The sequence below is a fragment of the Phocoena phocoena genome, chromosome 7 (assembly GCF_963924675.1).
Source record: "Phocoena phocoena chromosome 7, mPhoPho1.1, whole genome shotgun sequence".
Classification (NCBI taxonomy): Eukaryota; Metazoa; Chordata; class Mammalia; order Artiodactyla; family Phocoenidae; genus Phocoena; species Phocoena phocoena.
Window position 1 is genome coordinate 58,046,236 of NC_089225.1, and position 23,971 is coordinate 58,070,206.

The 23,971-nt window shown below is 35.7% G+C and overlaps 1 protein-coding gene across 2 annotated transcripts in view; it reads right to left on the minus strand.

Annotated features, from left to right (window-relative positions):
- Positions 1 to 7,059: 7,059 nt before the first annotated feature.
- The window catches only part of LNPK (lunapark, ER junction formation factor), an 83,443-nt gene continuing 66,531 nt past the window's right edge, over positions 7,060 to 23,971 (minus strand). The window contains exons 10-13 of one of the 2 annotated variants that reach the window (XM_065880484.1): positions 18,892 to 18,997; positions 17,551 to 17,621; positions 16,478 to 16,648; positions 7,060 to 8,080 (exon numbers count right to left, since the gene is read on the minus strand). In XM_065880484.1, the coding sequence (XP_065736556.1) occupies positions 7,845 to 8,080; positions 16,478 to 16,648; positions 17,551 to 17,621; positions 18,892 to 18,997 (584 nt within the window). In that variant the 3' untranslated portion in view covers positions 7,060 to 7,844. Of the gene's footprint in view, positions 8,081 to 14,309; positions 14,606 to 16,477; positions 16,649 to 17,550; positions 17,622 to 18,891; positions 18,998 to 23,971 lie in introns of those variants that run through there. The other variant, XM_065880485.1, reaches the window with a different exon arrangement.

Genomic DNA, 23,971 nt, shown 5'->3' on the forward strand with positions numbered 1-23,971 from the left:
GAGAGTGTGTGTGTGCGTGTGTGTGTGCCTGTGTGTGTGTGTCCAGGCTCCACCAATGTCCAAAAAGCAGCAACTTAATCCAGAAAATTCCTAACTTAATGTCAGTTGCAACATTAAATGGTCAGAAATGAGATAATGAATAAAAATAAACATAAAAACAAGGTATTTTTATTTAAAAAAAAATTTTTGTTTTTTGCGGTACGCGGGCCTCTCACTGTTGTGTCCTCTCCCGTTGCGGAGCACAGGCTCCGGACGCGCAGGGTCAGCGGCCATGGCTCACGGGCCCAGCCGCTCCGCGGCATGTGGGATCCTCCCAGACTGGGTCACGAACCCGTATTCCCTGCATCGGCAGGCGGACTCTCAACCACTGTGCCACCAGGGAAGCCCAAAACAAGGTATTTTTAAAAACCCCATTCCACAGGTAAGTAAAATATGGGATCGGGGTAGGGGGAGTATAGGGATCTTCAAGAATGGGAGTTTGCTAAAGAACACAAATTATACATACAATTTAGAAATCATACCCAAATAACGGACTCACATGAGTCAAGGAAGAGCTCTGACACTGTGGTCCCCCCCAGCACACCAGTTCTTAGGCCTTCTTCAGGTCTGTTCATTCACAGTTACTGAGCATCTGTATCAGGCATTAAGAATTCAAAACAAATGAATCCTCCCCACCCTCAGTGTGCTCACAGTTTCCATTTTCTTATATCTTGAGCCAGTCCTTCTCACTTTCTAGCCCCAATTATTATATTTGTAGGAGTTTCAGAAGGAAGTAGCACACCAACCACTAGTGCTGATCAACTCAGGTCTATCACTTATAGAAACCCACTCTCTAAACGTACATGTAGCAGAGACCATGCCAGGTTTCAGTTTTGTTTTAATTTGTGCTGTTTTGTTTGAAGAGAAAGTGAGAAAATAAAAACTGAGAAAACATGGCCTTTCTTCAGTGTTTACAATCAAGTGAGGGAGGCAAACATCAGGAGACTACAAGTTACACCTGGTATATAAAGTACAATGGGAACAAAAGGCAAGTGACTGCTTAGGAAGGCTGAGGAAATCACTCAGATTACAGACAGAGTTAGTTCTTAAAGAAATGAGAGTTGACAAGAGTAGCGTCATGCAAGATCAGTGCAGGGCATCTCTCAGAGGTATGGAAGACTCACCTGTGGTCAGAGCGTGAGGGAGAATAGTGAGAGACCAGGCCGGAGAAGTGATTTAGATTCTGAAGTCATGCTTACAAGCCACCTAAGGAGTTGGCCATATACAAAGGAGGCTTACAATAATATTTAAAGTCTGTGTTTTAGAAAACTCCAACAGCAATGTGGACAGTGTATTAAAAAAAAAAAAGGCAAAAGTGTCAATTGGAATTTTCCTAAATTGTGAGAAACAAGCTTTCTGGCCCTTTCCCTTCTCAATAATTCAAATAATTTGAGATTTGCAAAATTCTTCACACTATAAAATCTGCATTAAGACTGCAGTGGTATTTCCCATTATGTGTGTGTATACATGCACGCATACTACCATTCAACAGATAATTTATTATCTCTTCTATACGCCAGGCACTAGGAATATAGTAAGCAAAACCAGACATGTCCTTGCCTTCAAGGAGTTCATAGTCTGGTGCAAAAGATAATATTATGAAAGAATTTCAAGGGGAGGGTGTGTGTGAGTGGAAAGTCTGACAAGTGTTAGGCTAAGAGAAGATTGCCCTGAAGAAGTAACAACTGAGTTATCACAAAAATGAGAAACCCAGGAGCCTGGGTCTATTTCTTTCAGCTACCAAAGAAAAGGAAGTAGAGGGCTCGTAGGTAGTAACAAAAAGGACAGGACTTAAAGATCCTAGGTTCCAGTTCCATTTAAAATATCCATAAACTAAGCGATTTTGGGAAATTAATTTAATCCCTGCTTGACAGGGATTAAATTAATCCCTGTCAGGGAATGTATATGAAAGTACCCAGAGCACAGTGCCTGACCAAGAAGAGCTATTCAAAAAAATGTTCATTTAATTCCTCACTTTCTTTATCCTTCAAAATCAGACTAAGATAGAAATATTTATTTCCACAAAAATAAATGATTTTTCCCACATTTCCTAAATCAAGTGCCAGGGATCTGGTAAAAGGCTTTGGCAGTTGAAGATTTGGCCTATTCTCATATAATCCTGGAATAAGAACTTAAAAAACTAATTTATGAGGGAGATTTTTGAGAACTCTTTTTAATCTTCTCAGAGTGCTTCCAGATTCTATCAGTTGTGTTGCCAAAGAAAAAAGGAAGGCATAAATATCTTTTTAAAAAGAGAAAAATGCATAAAGCAGAAACTCTAGGTTTTAAAAAACATCAAATAATACAGAACTATATAAGTGGATAGTATTTTCTTCTCCTAAAACTACATGAGTAGTATAAATTAAACTACATATAACAGGACCTTTGAAGGAGAAAGAATGGGAAATTAAATGGAATCTAAGTTTCATACAAAGGCAAACTGATAAAGGTAACTGGAGGGATATCTACTATCCAATAAATGCAACAATTTTTTTAAAGGAATTTTTCAATAGTATTAAAGTAGAATATGTAGATTAGTTTCTAAGGAGGAAAGAAATTAGACAAATAAATAGTTTATGGATTGATACAATTTAATAAGGTTTAATTCTGTACTCATTTTAATTTTTATTATGATTATATTCTCATAAATGTACTTTTCTATATTTATGTTTATCTTTCCAAACTCAGAGCCTGAATCTGTGGACATTAATCAAAGGAGGTCACCAGCAAACTTGCTAACCAGTCTCATTGGCTTCCATCTTTTTTTATGCATAATAAAGTCAACTGACCAAGTGACCATGAACAGAGACTGACTGGGGCTCCTGTTTTTTAGCAGCTGTTCCTCTTCAGCTCTGACCATGTTGTTGTGTGATTATCTCAACTGGTTTTAATCAAGAATAAACTGAAGCTCTATCACTGAATTGTTTAAAAATAAGACACTAGTTTCTTGTATTAAAATTGTTTGCAGTAACAGCAACAACACAAAATGTTTGTTTTATGTCCACATTTTACTGATTAACTTGGTAGAGTTAATATATTTAGGTCTTTAATAACTTTGAAACAAGTCAAATTACAAATTGTAAGATTTAGCAGATCATTGATTCACAACTATCTCTAACTTGGTCTATCTTTACATAAGTACTTTTATTATTTTTAATAGCTCTTTGGGAGTTCATAAACTATATCTAAATCCCTTCTATAATTTTTACAATGAATTGAAGTTATACTAGATGACTTACCACATTATTTTTCTTTCAATTTTCTAAAGCAGCTCTGTCCTCCATAATTGTTTCAAAATAGCTACCATAATTCCATAAATTATCCTCATTCTTCAACCCTTCCACTAACTGATCTGCACACAAGCCAAGAGGTAGTACTGTAGAGTAATACTGTAAAGTGGTATAGGAAAAAAAAATAAGGAAAAAGTTTTAAGATAGTTAAGTAGTTACTGTCAGCTGGAAATAGAAGTAAACATGTTACATATTTTAAATAATCTTAATCTCTAACACCAATATTGATTGTATATAAATGGTGTGTAAAATGTATAAAAATGGTGGTTTAATATAAAGCATCCTATATTAAGAGCTGAGATCTGAGTTCTGACTTGGCTTAGGTGCTAGCTCTCCCTATGACTTTGTATAAGTCATTTAGTATTTCCAACACTCAGCATACAATATTTAATGAAAAAATCATTATATAATTAGAATCTTCCCCCCCCACCTCATGAAACGGTAGCTCTTCTGATTCAATTATGTTCACCAAATAGTAGTGATTGTGTCTAATGCATACAATGAGAAAGACCAATTACAAGAATAAAGGGCAAAGCTTAATAACAATAATTAGCAAAATTTCTAAACTTGGGTTCTAACTGGAACTATTTCGATTGAATTCAACAACTACTTACTGAGTGTCCCCATATCTATGTGAGTGGGAAGATACCCCAGGCAGAGAAAGAGTACTAGGAGACTGGGGGATTAGAGAAAAAAACACTGCATATGCAAACCACAGAAAATGGTATAGCTATATTAAAAGCGTGGGGGAACAAGGGGAGAGGAACAGTGGCAGTTGCTGTGGTGAGAAATGCCAGAGTTAACTAGGAGCAAAATTACACAGGCTTTGTGGGCCATATGGTAAGTTTGGACCCCCTTCCAAGAACAATGAGGAATAATTAAAGGGTTTAAGCAATGGTATGACATGATTTGTTTTCCAATTGTGAAAACTCTTTCAGGCTACAGTGCACAGAATAGATAGCTGTGGGCAAGACTGGAGACGAGAAAACCAGTTAAGTGACAGTTTTGAGACGAAGGAGGCTTGAATTAGAAGGCAGTACAACAGTAATAAGAAGTTAGACTTCTGAAGTCATTTGCCTGCATTCAAACCCCAGATTTTCCACTTACCAAGCTGCTTACTCCCTACACCTGTTTTCTCATCTATAATCCAGAGGAAAAAATCCTCACAGGATTCTTGCCAAAGAACAAATAAAAATAATACTCATACAACAGTTGGCATGTTGACTGGCACATAGTTAGAATGCAAATGTTTACTATCATTAAGTAATGTTAATGGGATGGAGAAATGAGAATATAACTGAAAGATGTTTAGGATACAGAAACTGACAGTTAAGGTACAGGAAAAAGGGTAAAGGAATGAGTGAACAGATTATAGTTTCTGGCTTGAATAGTGGCACTATTTGATGAGATGAGAAACACAAAGTTTGAAGTGTTCGTTTTTTAATAAATTGATTGAGAAAGACATTCCAACAGGCAGGTGAATATATCGCTCTAAAGTGAAGGAAACAGATCAAGGGTGAAGATCTGAGAATGAGAGAGACAGATAGTAATTAAATCCATTGGGGTTGACCAGAACCTCTAGAGAGAGAATACATAGAGTGAAGAAATGCTGACAAGGTAAAAAGTATGAAACACCAACATTTAAAGGATGGGCAGGGGAAGAGAAGCCTGCAAAGGACACTGAGAGAAAGGGGCCAGAGGAATAAGAACAATAGTGTGAGAAGTCAAAAGCCAAAAGAAAAAAAGTGTTTCAAACTAAAGGAAGTACTCAACAGCGTCAATACTGCCAAGCAGTGGAATAAGTTAAGGACTGAGAGTTTTCACTGGATTTAGCAACAAAGTTATTCATTCACATAATAAATGTGTCAAACATTGTGCTAGGCCCTGGAGAAACAGAGGTAAATAAGACAAGAGCCTTGCACACACAGACTCTAAGTCTTGAAGAGATACAGTAAACTAGTAAACAGATAAAATACTGACACATTATGATAATAAAGTAACATGGCAGAGTAAAAGGCAGAGGCCAGCTTTAGATGTGGAGCTTAGGAGGGCATCTCTCTGAAGAAAGAACATTTAAGCTGAGACCTAAGATGGGAAAGGGGTTAGCTTGGTCAGAGAACTGAAAGAGGCCCTGAGACTGCAGTATAATGGTAGAAGAGCCAAGGAGAGAGAAGCCAGGTCATGACTGTAGATTATGCTGAGGGTATAGTGAGAAAAAGTTAGATGATGACCTGTTGAGCATTAGTAAGTAGGGAAGTTAAGATCACTCTAACTAACGGCACTTATTAGTTTGCTTTTCCTCATTTATACTAGTCTTAATAATCAGAAATAGGACATTTTACCACTCTTTCAACGATTAGCTGTTTATTAGAATGTCAGGATAAACTTTTCTATTTTAAAGGGTACTATATGATTACAGTATGTTACCTGTTGCATTAATTTACCTTTTAACCTTCTTCCATAGATACTTCTCATAATATCTGCTTAATTCTATCATTAAATTATATTTCTCTGAGGTACTCCTCATTTTCTAGTAATGTACATCAGAATTTGAATGTTTTATAACAAGTAGACTCAGCAAGGTGTTACTAAAGTGTTATGGGCCAATAACGCACAAAAAATCTGATGGGCTTCATCAAAAAAAGAAAAAGAGAGAGACTGTCTATATTCTGTAGTATTATATTCCACAGTTTCAGGTTCCTATTTCCTTAACCTATGCATTTATATACATGTATATGATAAAGAAAAGCTGATGCAGAAAACTTAGGCTTGATTTTGAACAGCTGAATTATATGTGCATATTGTTTTTTCATTTCCTTATCTGCAAGAGGAAGAATTTATAGCCCTTCCATATTTCACAAGGATATCAATAGTATAAAATGCTACCATTTACTTAATATCTATTAATTATCAGGCAGTGAGCTAGGCACACTACATAAATTATTTTTAATTGTCCCCATACCTGAAAAAGTAGGTATTATTCTTCCAATTTTACAGATGAAAAAAACAGTCTCAGAGAGATCAGCTGACTTGCCCAAGACTGAAGAGCTGGAATTTAAGCCCAGTCCTGTAATCTTGAAAACTCTGGTCACTATACCATGATGCCTCAGACTATTAACAGATTTAGGTTCCTTAAAAATACCTATCAGATATAAGATATTAAATCATAAAGATGAATTTTTAAATGATAACAAATGGTATTTTATTAAATTTTTAATAAACTGTGTACAACTTAGAAATACTTGCCATATACACCATTCCTATATATTCCTCCCTTTGGCATAACTTGATTTCAATTTTTTTTAATAATAGAGAAGAGAGATAAAAGCAAGAGAGAAAAAATAACAACACTGTACTTAAAGTACAAGTATTACTATTCTGGGTCAAAAAATCTCCCAGTTAATCCTTAATACACATATTAAATCCAATGAACTACTATAATTAACTGCCTATTCTCACAAAACTATGTCTCTCAAAATTAAAAACTACAAATGGCCTAAGGATTTCATGAATCAGAAAAATCTAACCTCTGATTAGAACCTCTAAATGTCACTATTTCTCTGAATTTGAACGGCAACAAGTCTGAATAAAAAGATCATAATTTGCTCTTAACAGAATCTATTGATTTATTGAATTGTGAGCTTTTCCTCCTAAGACTTTTCAGGTAGCCATGTCAGCCACGAAGATACTGTCTGAAGAAGTCTAGGTATTTAACAAAAAGAAACTGCTGCCACATCATCTTTATTTTCCTTAACAAAATACACGAGAGCACAAAATTCACTTATAATATCATCATTATTTTACAAATATAAATAATGCTCAAAATTCAAGTACAGTTAAGTGCAGAGATAGTTCCTATATGTTAATATGTAAACATAAGCTAATTATAAATATCAGGTACCTCTGGCCCAGGTGCAAAAAAAGAGACATCAAAAGTAACACTGCACTTGACTGTTCGACTGCATTCTTACTGAGAATTCATACCAATGCCTATATTGTCACTGTAATAACTTTCATAGCTCTTAATATAAATGCCTAAATAGACATTTTACCCCCTGGAAAATATCTCAAGAGTTAAAATTCTATCCATTTTAATGATGTATTATTAAAAATCTTAATTGAGTTTCATTCCTTAAAACAAACGCTATTAGAACTTATTACTAACCAAAGTTCTTCCTATGTCAAAATGGATAGTATTTACAGGTCACAAATAAAAAACAAAACTGCTATCATATTTGTTTACATTTAGAATGGAAAAAAATACCTAAAACCTGTCTAAACAGTGTGGGTTTTATACATTAAAAAGGATTTTACTTTACTGATATCACTTGCTTTTAATTTTAATAGCCAGTAGACATAACTTAGACATATTGAAATAGCTAGGCAATCTGAAATTCAGATGACATCAAGCATGTCTTTAGAGGGGGAAAATAAAAAGAAAGCACCACCTAAGAAAGCAATAACTGACATCAACAAGACTACAAATATCCAGTTGAAGGCACGTGGAAGCATTTACTATATTGTCGAAGATTCTCCACTTAGTTCAGGATTAGGAATAGCATCAGCTCTGGGAACTGTTGATTTGGCTTTATTCATTGAGGTTTCCTCATTCTCGGTCTCTTCTTGCTTCTCCTCTGGTTTCTCTGTGCCAGATGCTTGTTCAATCACTGGGTCTGTCTGCTCTGTATCCGGTATTTTGTCATCTGTCTGCTCTGTACTGTTATCTAGAGCGTCTTGTTCTTCTAAAGATTCTGAAAAGATAAAGAGTCAAGACTTTAGGTATACCCAAATGTTAAAACTACTAAATAAGATAAGCACATGCAAACATGGACTAAGAAACAGTAGAATGGTCTAACATTAACCTTAAAATCTTAAAAAATATGTACTTAACTCCCTACAGCATACCATATATGAATTGGTATGAATAAAGGAAAAAAAAAATTCTGGGGAAACAAACCCATAAACATACTTTTACCTAAAGACCCATAGTTCATGATATATATGAACTTTCATAATATTTAAGAACTTCAAGATGGATTTGAAAGTTGAATGTCCAAATATATCAAAGTCCCAACAGAATTATGTGCTATAAGACAACATCCCAGCAAAAAAAGCAAATGTATTAACTCCCAGATTATGTTTCCTGAAGGAACTGGTCTCCCTTGCGTCCAGGCAACGCTGTGACCAATGTGTAAATGTGTACCTTTGTGTGTGTGTATGTGGTGTGATTTCCCACACTGATTTACATCTCTATTATCCATGACTGGGGAGGTCTGGATCCACCTTTTCCAAAGGCATGACAAATCTTCCCTCATCCCTCTGCAAGACAAGTCCTCAGGATTTAAACCTCTGGGTCAGAATATGCTACATACCTTGAATGCTAGGGAGAGAAAGGGAAGGGTCTTTTGCCCCTCCCTGTCTCCACAGCGGAGGCCAAGTAAGGTCTATGGTTCCTACCTGAAAACTTACTCCCTTCAAACTCTCTTTTGAGTTTCATTAAATTCAAATCTCTTAATAATAATTTAATAATAACAATAATAGCAACTTTAATTCTTCAAAGTTTATAGAAAGGGATAGGAAAGGGAATGACAGGAGCAGAAAGCTTCGAGCCACCCAATTTCCAAATCAAAGATAAAAACCTAACTTTGAGGTGTTTCTTTGTTGTGTTTGTGTAATAAACAGCAACTAATATTATTGTTAGGAGAAATATGGTTAAACTACATTGGCTAAGCAAATAAGCTGATTTTCACACCATCACAGAAGATCCCTTGCAATAAACTACAAATGTTACTGATTCAAAAAATCTGGAGGATAGGTCAGTCTACACTAGTAAAAAGTTCTAGTTTTGTTCCTTACACAGTACAGGCCAGAATTTTGCTAAATAAAATTAATTAATAGTTTTGCAAAGAAATTATGTGCTATACGCACACATACTGACATGGAGGTCTTACAAATGCATGGTTTTATCATATCAGTTTTAATAAATACAAATTATCTATATATCACACACTCTATGCCAAGAGTCGAAAAATATTTTTTAAATTATATTTAAAACAGATATCTTAGACACGTTTACAGAATTAATTATAATCTCTTTCTCTCTTTTTTTTAATTTTTGCAGTACGCGGGCCTCTCACTGTTGTGGCCTCTCCCATTGCGGAGCACAGGCTCCGGATGCGCAGGCTCAGCGGCCATGGCTCACAGGCCCAGCAGCTCCGCGGCATGTGGGATCCTCCCGGACCGGGGCACGAACCCGTGTCCCCTGCATCGGCAGGTGGACTCTCAACCACTGCGCCACCAGGGAAGCCCTCTCTCTTTTTATATATAGAACAAAAGGCCAAAATTGCATAGTTAGGGACATCCAAGTTAATGACGTTTTACTGTATGAAAATTTTACATGCTCACAAAAAGTAGTGAGGAATGTTCACATATCACAAAAATGCTAGTTTTATCTTAAAAGGAGCTTAAAATGGCACTGCTGCACCACTTGGAATCTTACAAAAATCCAAAGCAGAAAAGCAGTAGGTCATTTGAGTTGTGTTACCTGAATGTTCCAGCGCTCAAAGAAAAAGCAGAAAGTGAAATGAAACTCTATGGACATGTACAGATCATTTCTGCTATAAGGGCAAGCAAGCTCTTCAGTGGAAAATTTCAGGAGTCACTAATCATTTGTAATTCTACTTTCACATATTTATCCAGAGTAGAATTTTAAGAGTCATGGTTTTCCACAACTCTCTGGCCATAGAGCAATACTTACCTGCCAAGAACTTTACAAGTGGTTATAATTTAGTAAGCCCTCCAATAAAGTCACATGAAATGAAAAAACAAAAAGCTCAAAGTTCAGGACTCATCAATAAACATGCTTAAGTGAACATAGGACCACATAGTTTGTCATATTCTGTTTGACAGACTGCCTCAGTACTAAACTTAAAACAGGAGAGGATGGGCTTCTCTGGTGGCGCTGTGGTTGAGAGTCCGCCTGCCGATGCAGGGGACACGGGTTCGTGCCCTGGTCCAGGAGGATCCCACATGCCGCGGAGCGGCTGGGCCCGTGAGCCATGGCCGCTGAGCCTGCGCGTCCGGAGCCTGTGCTCCGTAGCGGGAGAGGCCACAGCAGTGAGAGGCCTGCGTACCACAAAAAAACAAAACAAAACAAAAAACAGGAGAGGTATCAAAGTTCATTGTTTATCATATTAAAGCTCTGTGATGTAACTATTTTCAGAAACAGATACATCCCCAGTCAAATCCGATTTAATTTAAAAATTCTGGGATCTTAAAGAAGTAGTTAATACAAAGAGAAGAACTATAATACTTAACTTTTTAATGTCTATAGAGGTGAATTCTAAGAAATACCATGTGCTGTCATAATTAGAAAATAGCATTATATACAAAACTTGCTCATCAATACTGCACTGTATTTCAAAAAATATAGAGAGGACTAAAAACTGGTGAAATGATGAGTAGGGCTGGAGAACAATCAAAAAGCCTAGTAATGACTAGTTTTCTTCCCCCAGGTTAATTTTTAGAAAAGTAATTTTAATAGCAGTTAACACTACAAAAATTTGGTATGTGTCATAGTATCTATAATGCAGATATCAGCTAGTCTAAATGACATAGATATTCAGTGTCTGGATGCCAATGCCATTTTGTGAGAGGTCATCCCAATAAGCTTGAAGTAAACTAGATGTGCAAGATTAACAGAGAATTAATTACATATCAGTTTAATAACTAAACCACAGAGCTTTATAACAAGTTTATTAAATATATTCCAAAAGTACTTACTTTATTTCTGTGTGGGGGGGGTATCATTTGCCTAGTCTAATAAAAACAGTGAATTTTTTCTGTGAAGTTTAAAATAGCTTGGTGGTATAAAATACATTATAGTATATGTCAATATTTGGGCATAAAATACCAAAAGAGAAATCAGCTTTTATGTTCACACTAATAAAACAGGCCTACTCTCTCCCTGTGCAGCTCCAGTTAAGACTAAAATTGATGCAAGTTATATGAATGACCTAATTCAATCTGTAAGAAAATTTTAAAAATCACCTTTGATATCTGTAATGCCAAGAAAACAATAGATCACAATGTGATAAAACAAAAATTACCCAAGGGATTTGCTCCTTACCTGACTCCTACCCCTGCCCAACTCCCACCCCAATATCCTTGAGAGAGAAGCTTTTTCCACAAAATTGTAACAACTGGCTTCCACTTGTTTGGGCAAAGCTTCAGTTCAGCTAAACAGAGCTCAAACTCGTAAAACTGAGTGTAACTGTACAGTGAATACCACTGCCTCACCTGTAAACCACACACATGCAAAAACATCTAAGAAGATCACCTTACCTTTAGGTTTTTATTCTAGCTCTTAAAAGAATAACTTTCCAAGAAAATTAAAGAATGGTCTAGCAAAACAATTTCATATATCTCCAAAAGAAACACATAACTTCCACAGCAAAATACATGATTCTATTTAGATTATGCCTTCCAAAACCCCTCATATTTTAGTGATTTAGATTCTTACTTCTTATTCCTCTTTACAATAACTTAAAATTTTTTTTTGCCTTGCTAATACATCAGTACCTACTATATGCACAGACTATAAAACTTACCCAAAGGAAATTGGTTAAATTAAGATGGCCAATTTGTCTTTGAACTCACAGATTTTAAACAAACAGTTTTTGCAAGATTTTTCTGCCTTAAGAAAAATGGCCAACTTATATTTGAGGATCAAAGACATGAATTTCATCCCAAAACTAAACTCAATGGTTCAACGAACAAAATTCAAATAAATGATAACCACCTATGAAAAAACAGCTTATCTTTAACACACAGAATGTTGTGTAATTATTTACCGTTGGTGAACAAATCCATTAGATGAGACTTTAGAATGTCATTATTAAGTAATAATGTAAAACTATTAGGTGAAGGTGTTTTAGAAAAAGGAATCAAAAGGCTAAAAGATCTATATGTCTAAAACAAACATGCAAAACCATACTACAGGCAAGTTTACATCTTGAGTAAGCTATACATAGCTAAATATAAATAAAGGTATAAGTTTTTTTGATCTGATAAATACACAGAATTCAATAAAATTTATATTATCAAATAGTTCAATTTCCTAGAGCATCATAATAAGCAATACTAAAAATAGAATTTTCCCTAGTTCAACATAACCTAATGGTAACAGTATATTGCTTAAAAGAAAGGAAGAGTAGAAATCAGATTATCAAGATAAATTTCACCTTATATAAATTTTAATCACTATTTTTGATAGTACTGATTAGATGCCATGAGTTTTATTATTAGCAAGTTATTTCCAGTTGAATAAAAGCTATATTCTACTAAAATAATTACATAAGGTCTAGCCAAATATAACTGAACAATGAAAACGATATTAACATTTTTCAAACATGCTAACTCCAAATCACTTTACTAAAATACTAACAGTGTAGAAACCCTAACAAAAAGAATGCTATGTATCAGTTATTTTGGAAAATACACTTTTAAAAAAACCAAAACTAATAAACCCACTTTAACATGGCTTAGCAGAGACTCAAATATTACTGTACTATTCATTTCACAGTAAAAGAAACTGAGGAACCAAAAACCAGTTCATTAGTTTGGCATACCACATCTAGTATGCTTTTAGATAAAATGACAATCCTAGTATCTTGCTTTCTCTAATAGTGTATTACCAAGCATCTGTATACACAGTTCTAGAAAAAATACTAGGAATTCAAATGAGCAATTAATGGGAGGAATTTCTTCTAGGTCTCCTTCTTTGATGAAAACTTTCCAAGGTTTCATATGTTGTTCTAAAGAGTGGTCCAAAAATTCCAAAAGCCTTGTGCCTCATCCTAAGCACAAAATCTTCCAGTAGCAGGATCAAGACAAAACTTAATTTCAAAGTCTTGCACCATAAATTGAAAAAAAAAAAAAAAAGGTTTCTTCTATTAACTCTAGATTTATATAAATGGTTGTGGAATATTTTTTGAAAAAAAATTCAGATGGAAGAAAGTTACCTTTTGGTTCCATCTGTAAATTCAGTAATGCAATTTCAAGGAGCTATTTCAATACTTTAAAAATATATAAATATTAAAACAGGAAAGTTTTTCTTTCAGACCTCAAGTTTCTACGTCAAAAGTATAGAAATCAGCAATCTAAGCCCTTAATCACATTGGCTGTCAGCAGAGAGAGTAGCTGATTGAGATGATATGCTCCTTACTTCATAGTTCAATTTAATCATAAAGGTACGCTACCAGCGTTCAAATGAATGCAGCTTCATCCGTTCATCAGAAATACTTCCTGTCATTTACTAATAGAATCCAGCTTGGAATTGATAACTGTATAGCAACAGTGTTGAGACAGGAGTCTTTGAAAAAATTTTCAGGGCTTCCCTGGTGGCGCAGTGGTTGAGAGTCCACCTGCCGATGCAGGGGACGCGGGTTCGTGCCCCGGTCCGGGAAGATCCCACATGCCGCGGAGCGGCTAGGCCCGTGAGCCATGGCCGCTGAGCCTGCGCTCCGCAAAGAGAGAGGCCACAGCAGTGAGAGGCCCGCGTACCGCAAAAAAAAAAAAAAAAATTTTCAGTCTTCTGGAAAGCCAAAGAAGTAAAAAGGTGCTCATAATAGCCATTTTGATGAATCCAAACAGAAGAATGAAGAAGTTACTACTCTACAGACTACCTTAACCAAATGGAATCTCTTCAGTTTCTAGCACTGTGGAACTATCAGACCCTGCCTCAGTGTCTTCACCTATTAACGTTACCTTATTAGGGTTGACTCTGAGACAGTTAGACTTCATTCCGGAGATTTCTGACAGAAAATTAGACATCTGGGGTATTGCTCCTCCTAGATTAGATGAGAAGGAAAGGTATAGCTGGGTGTTGTTTTGCTAACTGTGCATCTTGACCTTAGCAGAAGATATAAAGTACGGGACTCATTATCAAGATATCTATTTTGTTGGCTGTTTTTTCTTTTCTTTTGTCCCAACTATTGGCTTTCAAATATTCACTTTAGCTTTCATAAGCAAGGTTACTCATGGAAAGTACTCCAATTTTTCCTCTAGGCATCTTCAGTATAGAATTCTTTAATTTTCAGTTCCAAGAGGCTTGCAATGGCAAAGCAGATGATTTGCATGTGACAGCATGCAGCTCAGAGCATGACTTAAGCAAAAGAAAAAGTCTGATATTGTGTTTGGAGTCGATGTTGCAGACTTGGAGAAGACGAATGCACTGATTCAGTGTTGGAAGTACACAGGCCTCTTGTCATGGCTATCTGTATTCAAATTCATTTTGATATTTGTTAGTAAGCCAAAAGCCAAGCCCACGTCAACACACATATTTTAGGTCCAATTCTTCGAAGTTAAAAAAAAAAAAAAAGATACTCAAAGTTTCATACTAAACTTTAGATATGTGAAAATTCACTGCCTCATATATTATTCTCAGTTCAAGCACTTTTTCTACTACTCAGTGATTTTATAAAGAAATCAAATATATGTAACTGATAATTTCAAGAAGTTAAAAAGATGCATACTGACTACTACTTAAACTATGTGAACTAAACTTCCCATATGGATTTCTTTTTTCTGTACCAGGTAAAGCACCAAAATATCAGGGCCTTTGACATAATTTTAGCAATCTTCATAATTCAGAGCTGCTTAACAAGCAGCTCCTCACTCAATATTAATAACAAGAAATAGCTGGCCATTAATAGTCAGATTTTCCATCTCATCTTTTCCATTTTTTCATGAAACTTCCTCAAGAATTCCTAAAACAGAATTAAAAGATAAGTTCTAAAACTCAATGAATCCTGATAACTTCAGTTTCTCTAAAATAAGGTTGTTTTGGGCTTCCCTGGTGGCGCAGTGTTGAGAGTCTGCCTGCCGATGCAGGGGACACGGGTTCGTGCCCTGGTCTGGGAAGATCCCACATGCCACGGAGCGGCTGCGCCCGTGAGCCATGGCCGCTGAGCCTGCGCGTCCGGAGCCTGTGCTCCGCAACAAGGGAGGCCACAACAGAGAGAGGCCCGCGTACCGCAAAAAAAAAAAAAAAAAAAAGGTAAAATAAGGTTGTTTTACAACAAAGGCATTCATCATCAGTGTTAAATCTTGTGGACCTCAATAAATTGTTTGTTTCAAAGGAACACCAGTCCTATCAACATAGTCTTCCAAAGAATGTAAGGCTGACTTTCCAACTCCAAAGTTTCTGGCTTTCGAGTAACTTCTATTCATTGAAATAGTAGGCACAAACCTATTTTTATCAATGTTAATTACAAAGCTTATAAGAAATTTACCCTTATGAGTAGTAGTTTCATAATTCTCATAATCTGCTTCATTTAAGTAAATTGAAAAATAATTCCATGAAAACATTACTAGTTAAATGTCCCAACAGTTATTAAAAGAGGTAACTCCATAGGGCTTCCCTGGTGGCGCAGTGGTTGAGAAACCACCTGCTAATGCAGGGGACACGGATTCGAGCCCTGGTCTGGGAGGATCCCACATGCCGTGCAGCAACTGGGCCCGTGAGCCACAGCTACTGAGCCTGTGATCCACAGCAAGAGAGGCTGCGATAGTGAGAGGCCCGCGCACCGCAATGAAGAGTGGCCCCTGCTTGCCACAACTAGAGAAAGCCCTCACACAGAAACGAACATCCAACACAGCAAAAATAAATTAATTAATAAACTCTTACCCCCAACATCTAAAAAAAAAAGAGGTAACTCCATAAATAATATTTACCTAGCTATTTCTAGATGCTGCTTAACACAATATAACCTATATTTTAAAACTGAAACACATCAGGGGCTTCCCTGGTGGTGCAGTGGTTGAGAGTCCGCCTGCCGAGGCAGGGGACACGGGTTCGTGCCCTGGTCCGGGAGGATCCCACATGCCGCGGAGCGGCTGGGCCCGTGAGCCATGGCCGCTGAACCTGCACGTCTGGAGCCTGTGTTCCGTAACGGGAGAGGCCACAACAGTGAGAGGCCCGCATACCGCAAAAAAAAAAAAAAAAAAAAAAAACAAACACATCATACCAGTTGCACAGGAGGCCACAGTATCAGAACAACCGCTGATATACGCATGCTGCAAAATCTGATCCATTCTCGTCTAAAACATTATTAAGAGACAAAACTTTTTAATTAACATATTCATACCTTCACTTATCTGGTTCTCTGATGAAATCACACTTCCTGAGGGCAAGGAACCAACTGTGCTTGAGCCTTCTAAAGTCTGCCCCTTCTCAAAACTAAACTCTGGAAGTCTTGGAGCCTGGGGTCTGGTTTTTCTTGCAGGATTCAAGAAAAAACAGTAGGCACAACGAAAAGCTGCAGAGAATTTAAAAAAACAAAACAAAAATCATAAAACCAAAGAAATTTTAAGGACTAATCAAGTAACTCTCAAGATTACTTTTACAAGCAGTCAAAGAAACCTTCAAAAGTTACTTAGCCCTTGTGAAATTACTCGTGGTTTTAATAATATTATGGCAGGTGTTCTAACCAAAGTTTATTTTAAAGCATACTTTCTAATTATTAAAATTATAATATCAATTTAAAGCAGAAAAGATAATAAATTACATAGCAGGTTAACTAATAGCAAAACAATATTAATAATGATCTAAATGTGTTACAGAAATTACATTTCTAGTCACCAGAATCATTAGGTATCTTAAAATCCAGAATTTTGCTCACTTTACCCAAAAAATGTAGTATGTCATACTTGAGAAGCATAATTAATTTAGTTCAATATTTTTAAGTACTAGTAGCTGCACATAAAAATATTCTGAGGAGCTTTAAAAAAAATGCTGATTCCTGGACCCCACCCCAGATCAATTAAAGCAGATTATTTGTAGGTGGGACCTGGGCATCACAATTTTTAAAAGCTCTTCATGTCATTCTGATGCACAGTGAAGTTTAAGAACAACTGGCCTAGGGACTTCCCTGACGGTCCAGTAGTTAAGACTCCATGCTTCCAATGCAGGGGAAGTGGGTTCGATCCCTGGTCAGGGAACTAAGATCTCACATGCCGTACCGCATGGCAAAAAAAAAAGAACAACTGTATACTGTATGAAGAAAAAAACCTGAGTTGTCTTTCCTACTTTGCTCTGTGTTCTACAATATGCCTGAACAACATATAAACAGTAATACCTAAAATAAAATGGCATTACATGGGAATTGGCATAGAATGAAATATTTAAAACATTTAAATCTAACTGCCAAATAATTCTTACCAATGTATTCAAATTCTTCTTTCAAAGCCATGCCATTGTGAGAAAAACACTGCTGACATATAAGGGCATACCTACACCAAAAGGAAAAATGAACAGAAAAGTTACAAATGCAGATAAAACCCATGGGAGAGGCTACTTTAGCCATCACAGCTAAAGTACACAGTACATAGCATTTAATATAGCTAAACATGTCATAGTAGATTAGATATTACTTATAAAACAATAAACAATACTCTTTAAACATGCTAACAGTCAAAATTTCAACTAATATAATTTATACATCAAATTAAAAATAAACTAAGAAACACTCAAATGAAAATATTCTTACTAAGTAAGCAGAAACATATTTGATAACAGAACACTTAAATTTTAATGTTTTCTAACATATATTCCTGGGGATGACAGACCCCAAATCTGTGGTCAGATTAAGACTGGAAAAAATGAAACCTCTTAGAGATTCACAGTGAGTATTATTAAAACCTCTGAGATGTCTTGTAGGAAAGAAATTAATTTAATCTTGTTTAGTCCAGCCCAAAGGTTAATTTCTATACATCACGATTCCTGTATCTATCCCAGTTACACTTAAACATCTTCTGTATTTTCTACTTATGTAATCTTTCTGTTCTCTGCATATGTACTTAACAAATACTTGGCCCTATCAAACAACATTCTATCTGTTTTGAATAACATATAATTTTTTACATTAACATTAAATTCTAGTCCCTTTATTAAAACGATAATATTAACCAATAACCTTGTCAAATATCTACTCTAAGAATATCCTAAGAATTACTTAAAAGTCTATACTATGACAATTGCTCTGCTCACATCATACCTATAATCCTAGAGTTATTATAAGGATCAATTAAGATAATACCTGGAAAAGCATTTTGGAACTGTAAGTGCCAAATACATGAAATTATCCTCACTGTTATTAAAATTATCACCATCAAGTCCAGTACTCACATTTGTAAAACTCCATTTCTTACAACCTACCAACTTTTCACTATTTACATGCTCTTCAAGTTCAAAAGAGTCAATGAAATGATTCAATTTCCCTAAAAATCACCTTATAGTATGGTTATAACATAGCAGAGTTACAATATTTTTTCTGTTATATATAATACATTTTTAAATGTTTTATCTAGATACTTTAAGCTACTACTGAAAAATAATTGAATATGTACTCTTTTGCAGGGCTATAAAATACTCCATTATGTTCTAAAACCAGGAAACAAGAACCACAAAGTTGTAGAACATCTAGTGCATGTGCACACACACATACCCTAACCAATAAGCTTTCCTTCATTTTCATTTTTCTACCACCCTAGTAAACATTACCTGTTCTGTGGACCATCACCAACTAAATATTCAACAATTCTATCCAGAGCACCTCGTTCTCGGGGCAGAATAGGTCTTGCTAAAGGTGGACCAGGAGGATGAAGACCTAGTAAATAAATAAATATATATATAACTTATATGTATAAAATACATTTAAACTTGAATTCAGTTGCCAAAAACTACCTATGCTTGTCAGAACTTTTAAATGATTTTAACAAAACAAAAATAATATTGTTATGAACCTCTGTGTTCAAATTTTCATTGAAAATACTGCACTACAAAAAATATATTTATACATGTGCTATATTAGAACCAGGAACATAATCTATTAAGGAATAAAGCTATGTTGAGTTCTGTACAAATTAATTTTTAAAATGCTCAGACTCTTAAAAGTTTATGTAATAATAAACTAGGGGACTTCCACTTTGTACCACAATAGAATAACCAGGGTCAGATTTAATCTTCCCACCTAAAACAACTAAAATACTGTGTAAAATATATGATGCAATGGTTTTAAAGACACTGGATATCAGGCAATGTAAGATAAAGATCCCTGAAAGACATAAAGCAAATAAGATGAGCCCACTGCCAACTCCCAACAGCCAACTGCCCCCAATCTGTTGCCTGGAGAGAGTTTCCAGGTAGCAACTCAGGCAGGGTAAATCCAGGTGAAGTTCATCAGTCTCCTTGAGTTGAGGAGATAAAGCTGGAACTCTGGGGAGGCCAAGACAGGCTGAGTTCACTGGAAAGAGTACCAGAGAGGAGAGAATGCACAGAGCAAGAACACCAAAGATCTGCCCAGGATACCTATGAGGAAGACTACCTGAGGACAGAGAAATAACTGCCCCAAAATACTAAAGCTACCAGTGCTCACATGGGATCAAAAATATCACATGTTCCCACCAGCCAGGGTGGAAAACTTCATAACTCACAGGTCATCGGGTAAGTATTCAGAGAAGCTTTGTATAGGAATATGAAAACATCCTGTACCCAATAAGGTTAGATCTACAATGTCTGACATCAGATGAAAAATTATTAGACATGCAAATTAGCAGGAAAATACAACCCATATGAGAAAAATCAATCAAAAGTGACCCAGAAATGACAAAGATGACACCATTAATAGACAAATATACTAAAACACTTATTATGACTATATTCCATATGCTTGAGAATCCAGAGGAAAGACTTAATATGTTAAGTAGAGACATGAAAAAAATTTAAAAGATCCAAATTGAATCTCTACAGATGAAATCTATAATATCTTGATTTAAAAATCCACAGATGAAATGAATAGCAGTTTGGACATTACAAGAAAAAATTAGTAAACTTGAAGACAGAGCAACAGAAACCATACAAAATGAAACACAAAGTCTAAAAAGATTTTTAAATGAACAAATCATCAGTGAGCCGTGGAACAACCTCAAGCACCTAGTATACATATAACTGAAGTTCAGAAGAGGAGAGAGAGGGAAAGAAAAATATGTTAGAAGAAATAATGCACAAAAATTTTCCAAATTGGATGAAAACTGTAAACAAACACACAGACCCAAGAATATCAACAAGCACAAGAAATACAAATAATATTGTGCCAAGGCACAGCATACTCAAACTGCTTAAAACCAGTGATAGAGGGAAAATCTTAAAAGCAGTCAGCTGTGGCGCAGTGGTTGAGAGTCCACCTGCCGACGCAGGGGACATGGGGTCGTGCCCTGGTCCAGGAAGATCCCACATGCCGCGGAGTGGCTGGGCCCATGAGCCATGGCCGCTGGGCCTGTGCGTCTGGAGCCTGTGCTCCGCAACGGGAGAGGCCACAACAGTGAGAGGCCCGCGTACCGAAAAAAAAAAAAGCAGTCAGAAAAAGATACATTATATACAGAGAATCAGAGATAAGAATGACAGATTTCTCATCAGAATATAAGCAAGCCAGAAGACAGTGAAACAGTATCTTTAAAGTTCTGAAAGAAAAACTATCAAATTAGAACTCTGTATTAATGAAAACATCTTTTAAAAGTGAAGGCTTTTTTTGGACATACAAAACTGAAAGAATTCATCACTAGCAGAACTGTACTACAAGAAATGTTAAAAGAAATCCTTCAGGCAGAAGAAAAATGACGTCAGACAGAAAGCTGGATCTACACAAAAGAAAGAGGAGTAGCTGAAATGGTTACCATGTGGGTAAACACATAAAATTTATTATTTAAATCACTTTAAAAAATAATCAGTGGCTTAAAGAAAAAGTAATACATGACTTCCCTTCCTGTCCAAAATTTCCCATGAAAGCTTTTGTAAGCCAAAATGGCATAAAGTGAAGAAGCAATTACCTTAGGATACATCTTGCTAATGGATGCACAAAATAAATTGAGATAAAACACAGAAGATGTTCACAGACAAAGTTCAAAGCTATGGCGGCTTGATGCTGAGATGCTGAGTGTAGTTCCCAGGGAAGTAGCTTGGCGGTGCCACTCTTGCTGCTCAGGATGTGCGCTGCCTCTACAACAGCTCACTGCAAAACAAACGCTAAACGCTATTTTTGCTTTCCACTTTTTTTTGTAAAAGCGAAAACCCTCTTCCGATTTCTTTCAGTTAGTGAAAACAGGTACTAATGTAGGTCTTTCATAAAAGCGAAGTGGTGTAAAGTGAACTTTCAAAATGTGGGGGATATCTGTAATTTCTTCTGGGGTTTATAATACATATATAAGCAAAATGTATGACAACAATAGCACAAAGGCCAGAAGGAGAGAAATATAAGTACACTGTAGTTTGATTCGTAAACTATGTGAGAACTGGTATATTACTTGAGATGAACTATGACAAGTTAAATATAGATACTGCAAACTCTAAAATACCTGCTAAAATAACAAAAAAAAAAAAGCACTATAGCTGATAAGGCAACAAAAAGAATTAAATGGAATCATAAAAGACACTCAACCCACAAGAAGGCAGAAAACAGGAGAAAGGTAGCAGAACAGATGGGACAAATAGAAAAAAAAATAGCACAATAAAAGATTTAAACTCAAACCTAAACATACTAATCATTACATTAAATTTATGTGGCCTGAACATCCTCACTATAAGGCAAATATTGTCAGAATGGATAAAAAAGCAAGACCCAATAGATGCCACTTACAAAAACCCCATTTTAAATATAAGGACACAAACAGGTTAAAAGTAAATGACAGGAAAAATATATAAATACACTAACACTAATCAAAAGAAACCTGGAGCACTTGTATTAATAGCAATCAGAGTAGATTCTGGAGCAAAGAATATAATCAGGGATAAAAAGGGTAATTTCATAATGACAAGGAGTCAATTCATCAAGAAGACATAATAATCCTAAACATATGTGTGCATCATAACAGTTTCAAAAACTAACAGAACTACAAAAAGAAACAAAGACACAATTATAGTCAGAGATTTCAACAGCATTCTCTCAATAATTGACAGAACAAACAGACAGAAAATCATTGATGACATAGAATACTATCTACTACCAACTTGACCTAATTGACATTTATAGCCATTCTACCCAACAGGAACAGAATATATATTCCTTTCAAGTGAACATAAAATATACACCAAGACAAATGATAGTATGAGGTATAAAACAAGTCTCAATACATTTAAGAAGATTCAATAATACAAAGTATGTTTTCTGATAACAATAGAATTAAATTAGAAATCAGCAACAAAAAGACATCATGAAAATATCCAAATTTTTGGAGACTAAATAATAGACATATAAAAAATCCAGGCTTTAAAGAAAAATCAAAAAAGAAATTAGAAAGCATTTTTAACTGAATGAAAACAAACAAAAAAACATGTCAAATTTATGACATGCACCTAAAGCAATACTTAGAGGAAAATTTATAACACTAAACACTATACCACTAAACACCTACAAAACAGGATAGGCCTAAAATCCATGAATTCAGCTTCCACCTTAAGAACCACAAAGGAAACAGCAAATGAAACCTGAAGTAAACAGAATAAAGGAAATAATAAAGATCAGAGGGGGAATTAATAAAAGAGGAAATACAAAAATAATAGAGAAAAGCTAGCTCTTTCAGAAGACCAATTGCATTGATAAACCTCTAGCCAGACTAATCAGGGAAAAAAAAAAAGGAAGATACAAAATACTAACGTTAAGAATGAGACAGACTTCCCTGGTGGCGCAGTGGTTAAGAATCCATCTGACAATGCAGGGGCCACAGGTTCCAGCCCTGAACCAGGAAGATCCCACATGCCAAGAAGCAACTAAGCTCGTGAGCCCCAACTACTGAGCCTGCGGTCTAGAGCGCGTAAGCCAAAACTACTGAGCCCATGCGCCACAACTACCGAAGCCCAGGCACCTAAAAGCACATGCTACACAACAAGAAAGCCATTGCAGTGAGGAGCCTGCACACTGCAACGAAGAGCAGCCCCCACTTGCTGCAACTAGAGGAAGCTCGTGCGTAGCAACGAAGACCCAATGCAGCCAAAAATAAATAAATGAATAAATAAATATATTTATAAAAAACAAAATGAGACAAATGACATAAATCGAGATAGTAAAGATATTAAAAGAATAAGAAGGGTATATTATGAATAACTTTATGCCAATAAATTCTATAAGTTAGATGAAATAAATTCCTCGAAAGACTACCAAACTACCACAACTCACTCAACAAGAATTAGATAACTATTTAATTTGTTAAAATTTTGTTAAGAATTTTTGCATCCATGTTCATGAGGGATATTAGTCTGTAGTTTTCCCTTTAAAAAACTGAATTTTTAGTTGAAAAAAAAAAAACCTTCCACAAAGAAAACACCAAGCCCAGGTACTTTAACCTGTAAAATTTTAATTTATTATTAAGAAATAATACCAGACCACAGGACAGACAGAAGCAGCAAGAAGAACTACAATCCTGCAGCCTGTGGAACAAAAACCACATTCACAGAAAGACAAAATGAAAAGGCAGAGGACTATGTACCAGATGAAGGAACAAAATAAAACCCCAGAAAAACAATTAAATAAAGTGGAGATAGGCAACCATCCAGAAAAAGAATTCAGAATAATGATAGCAAAGATGATCCA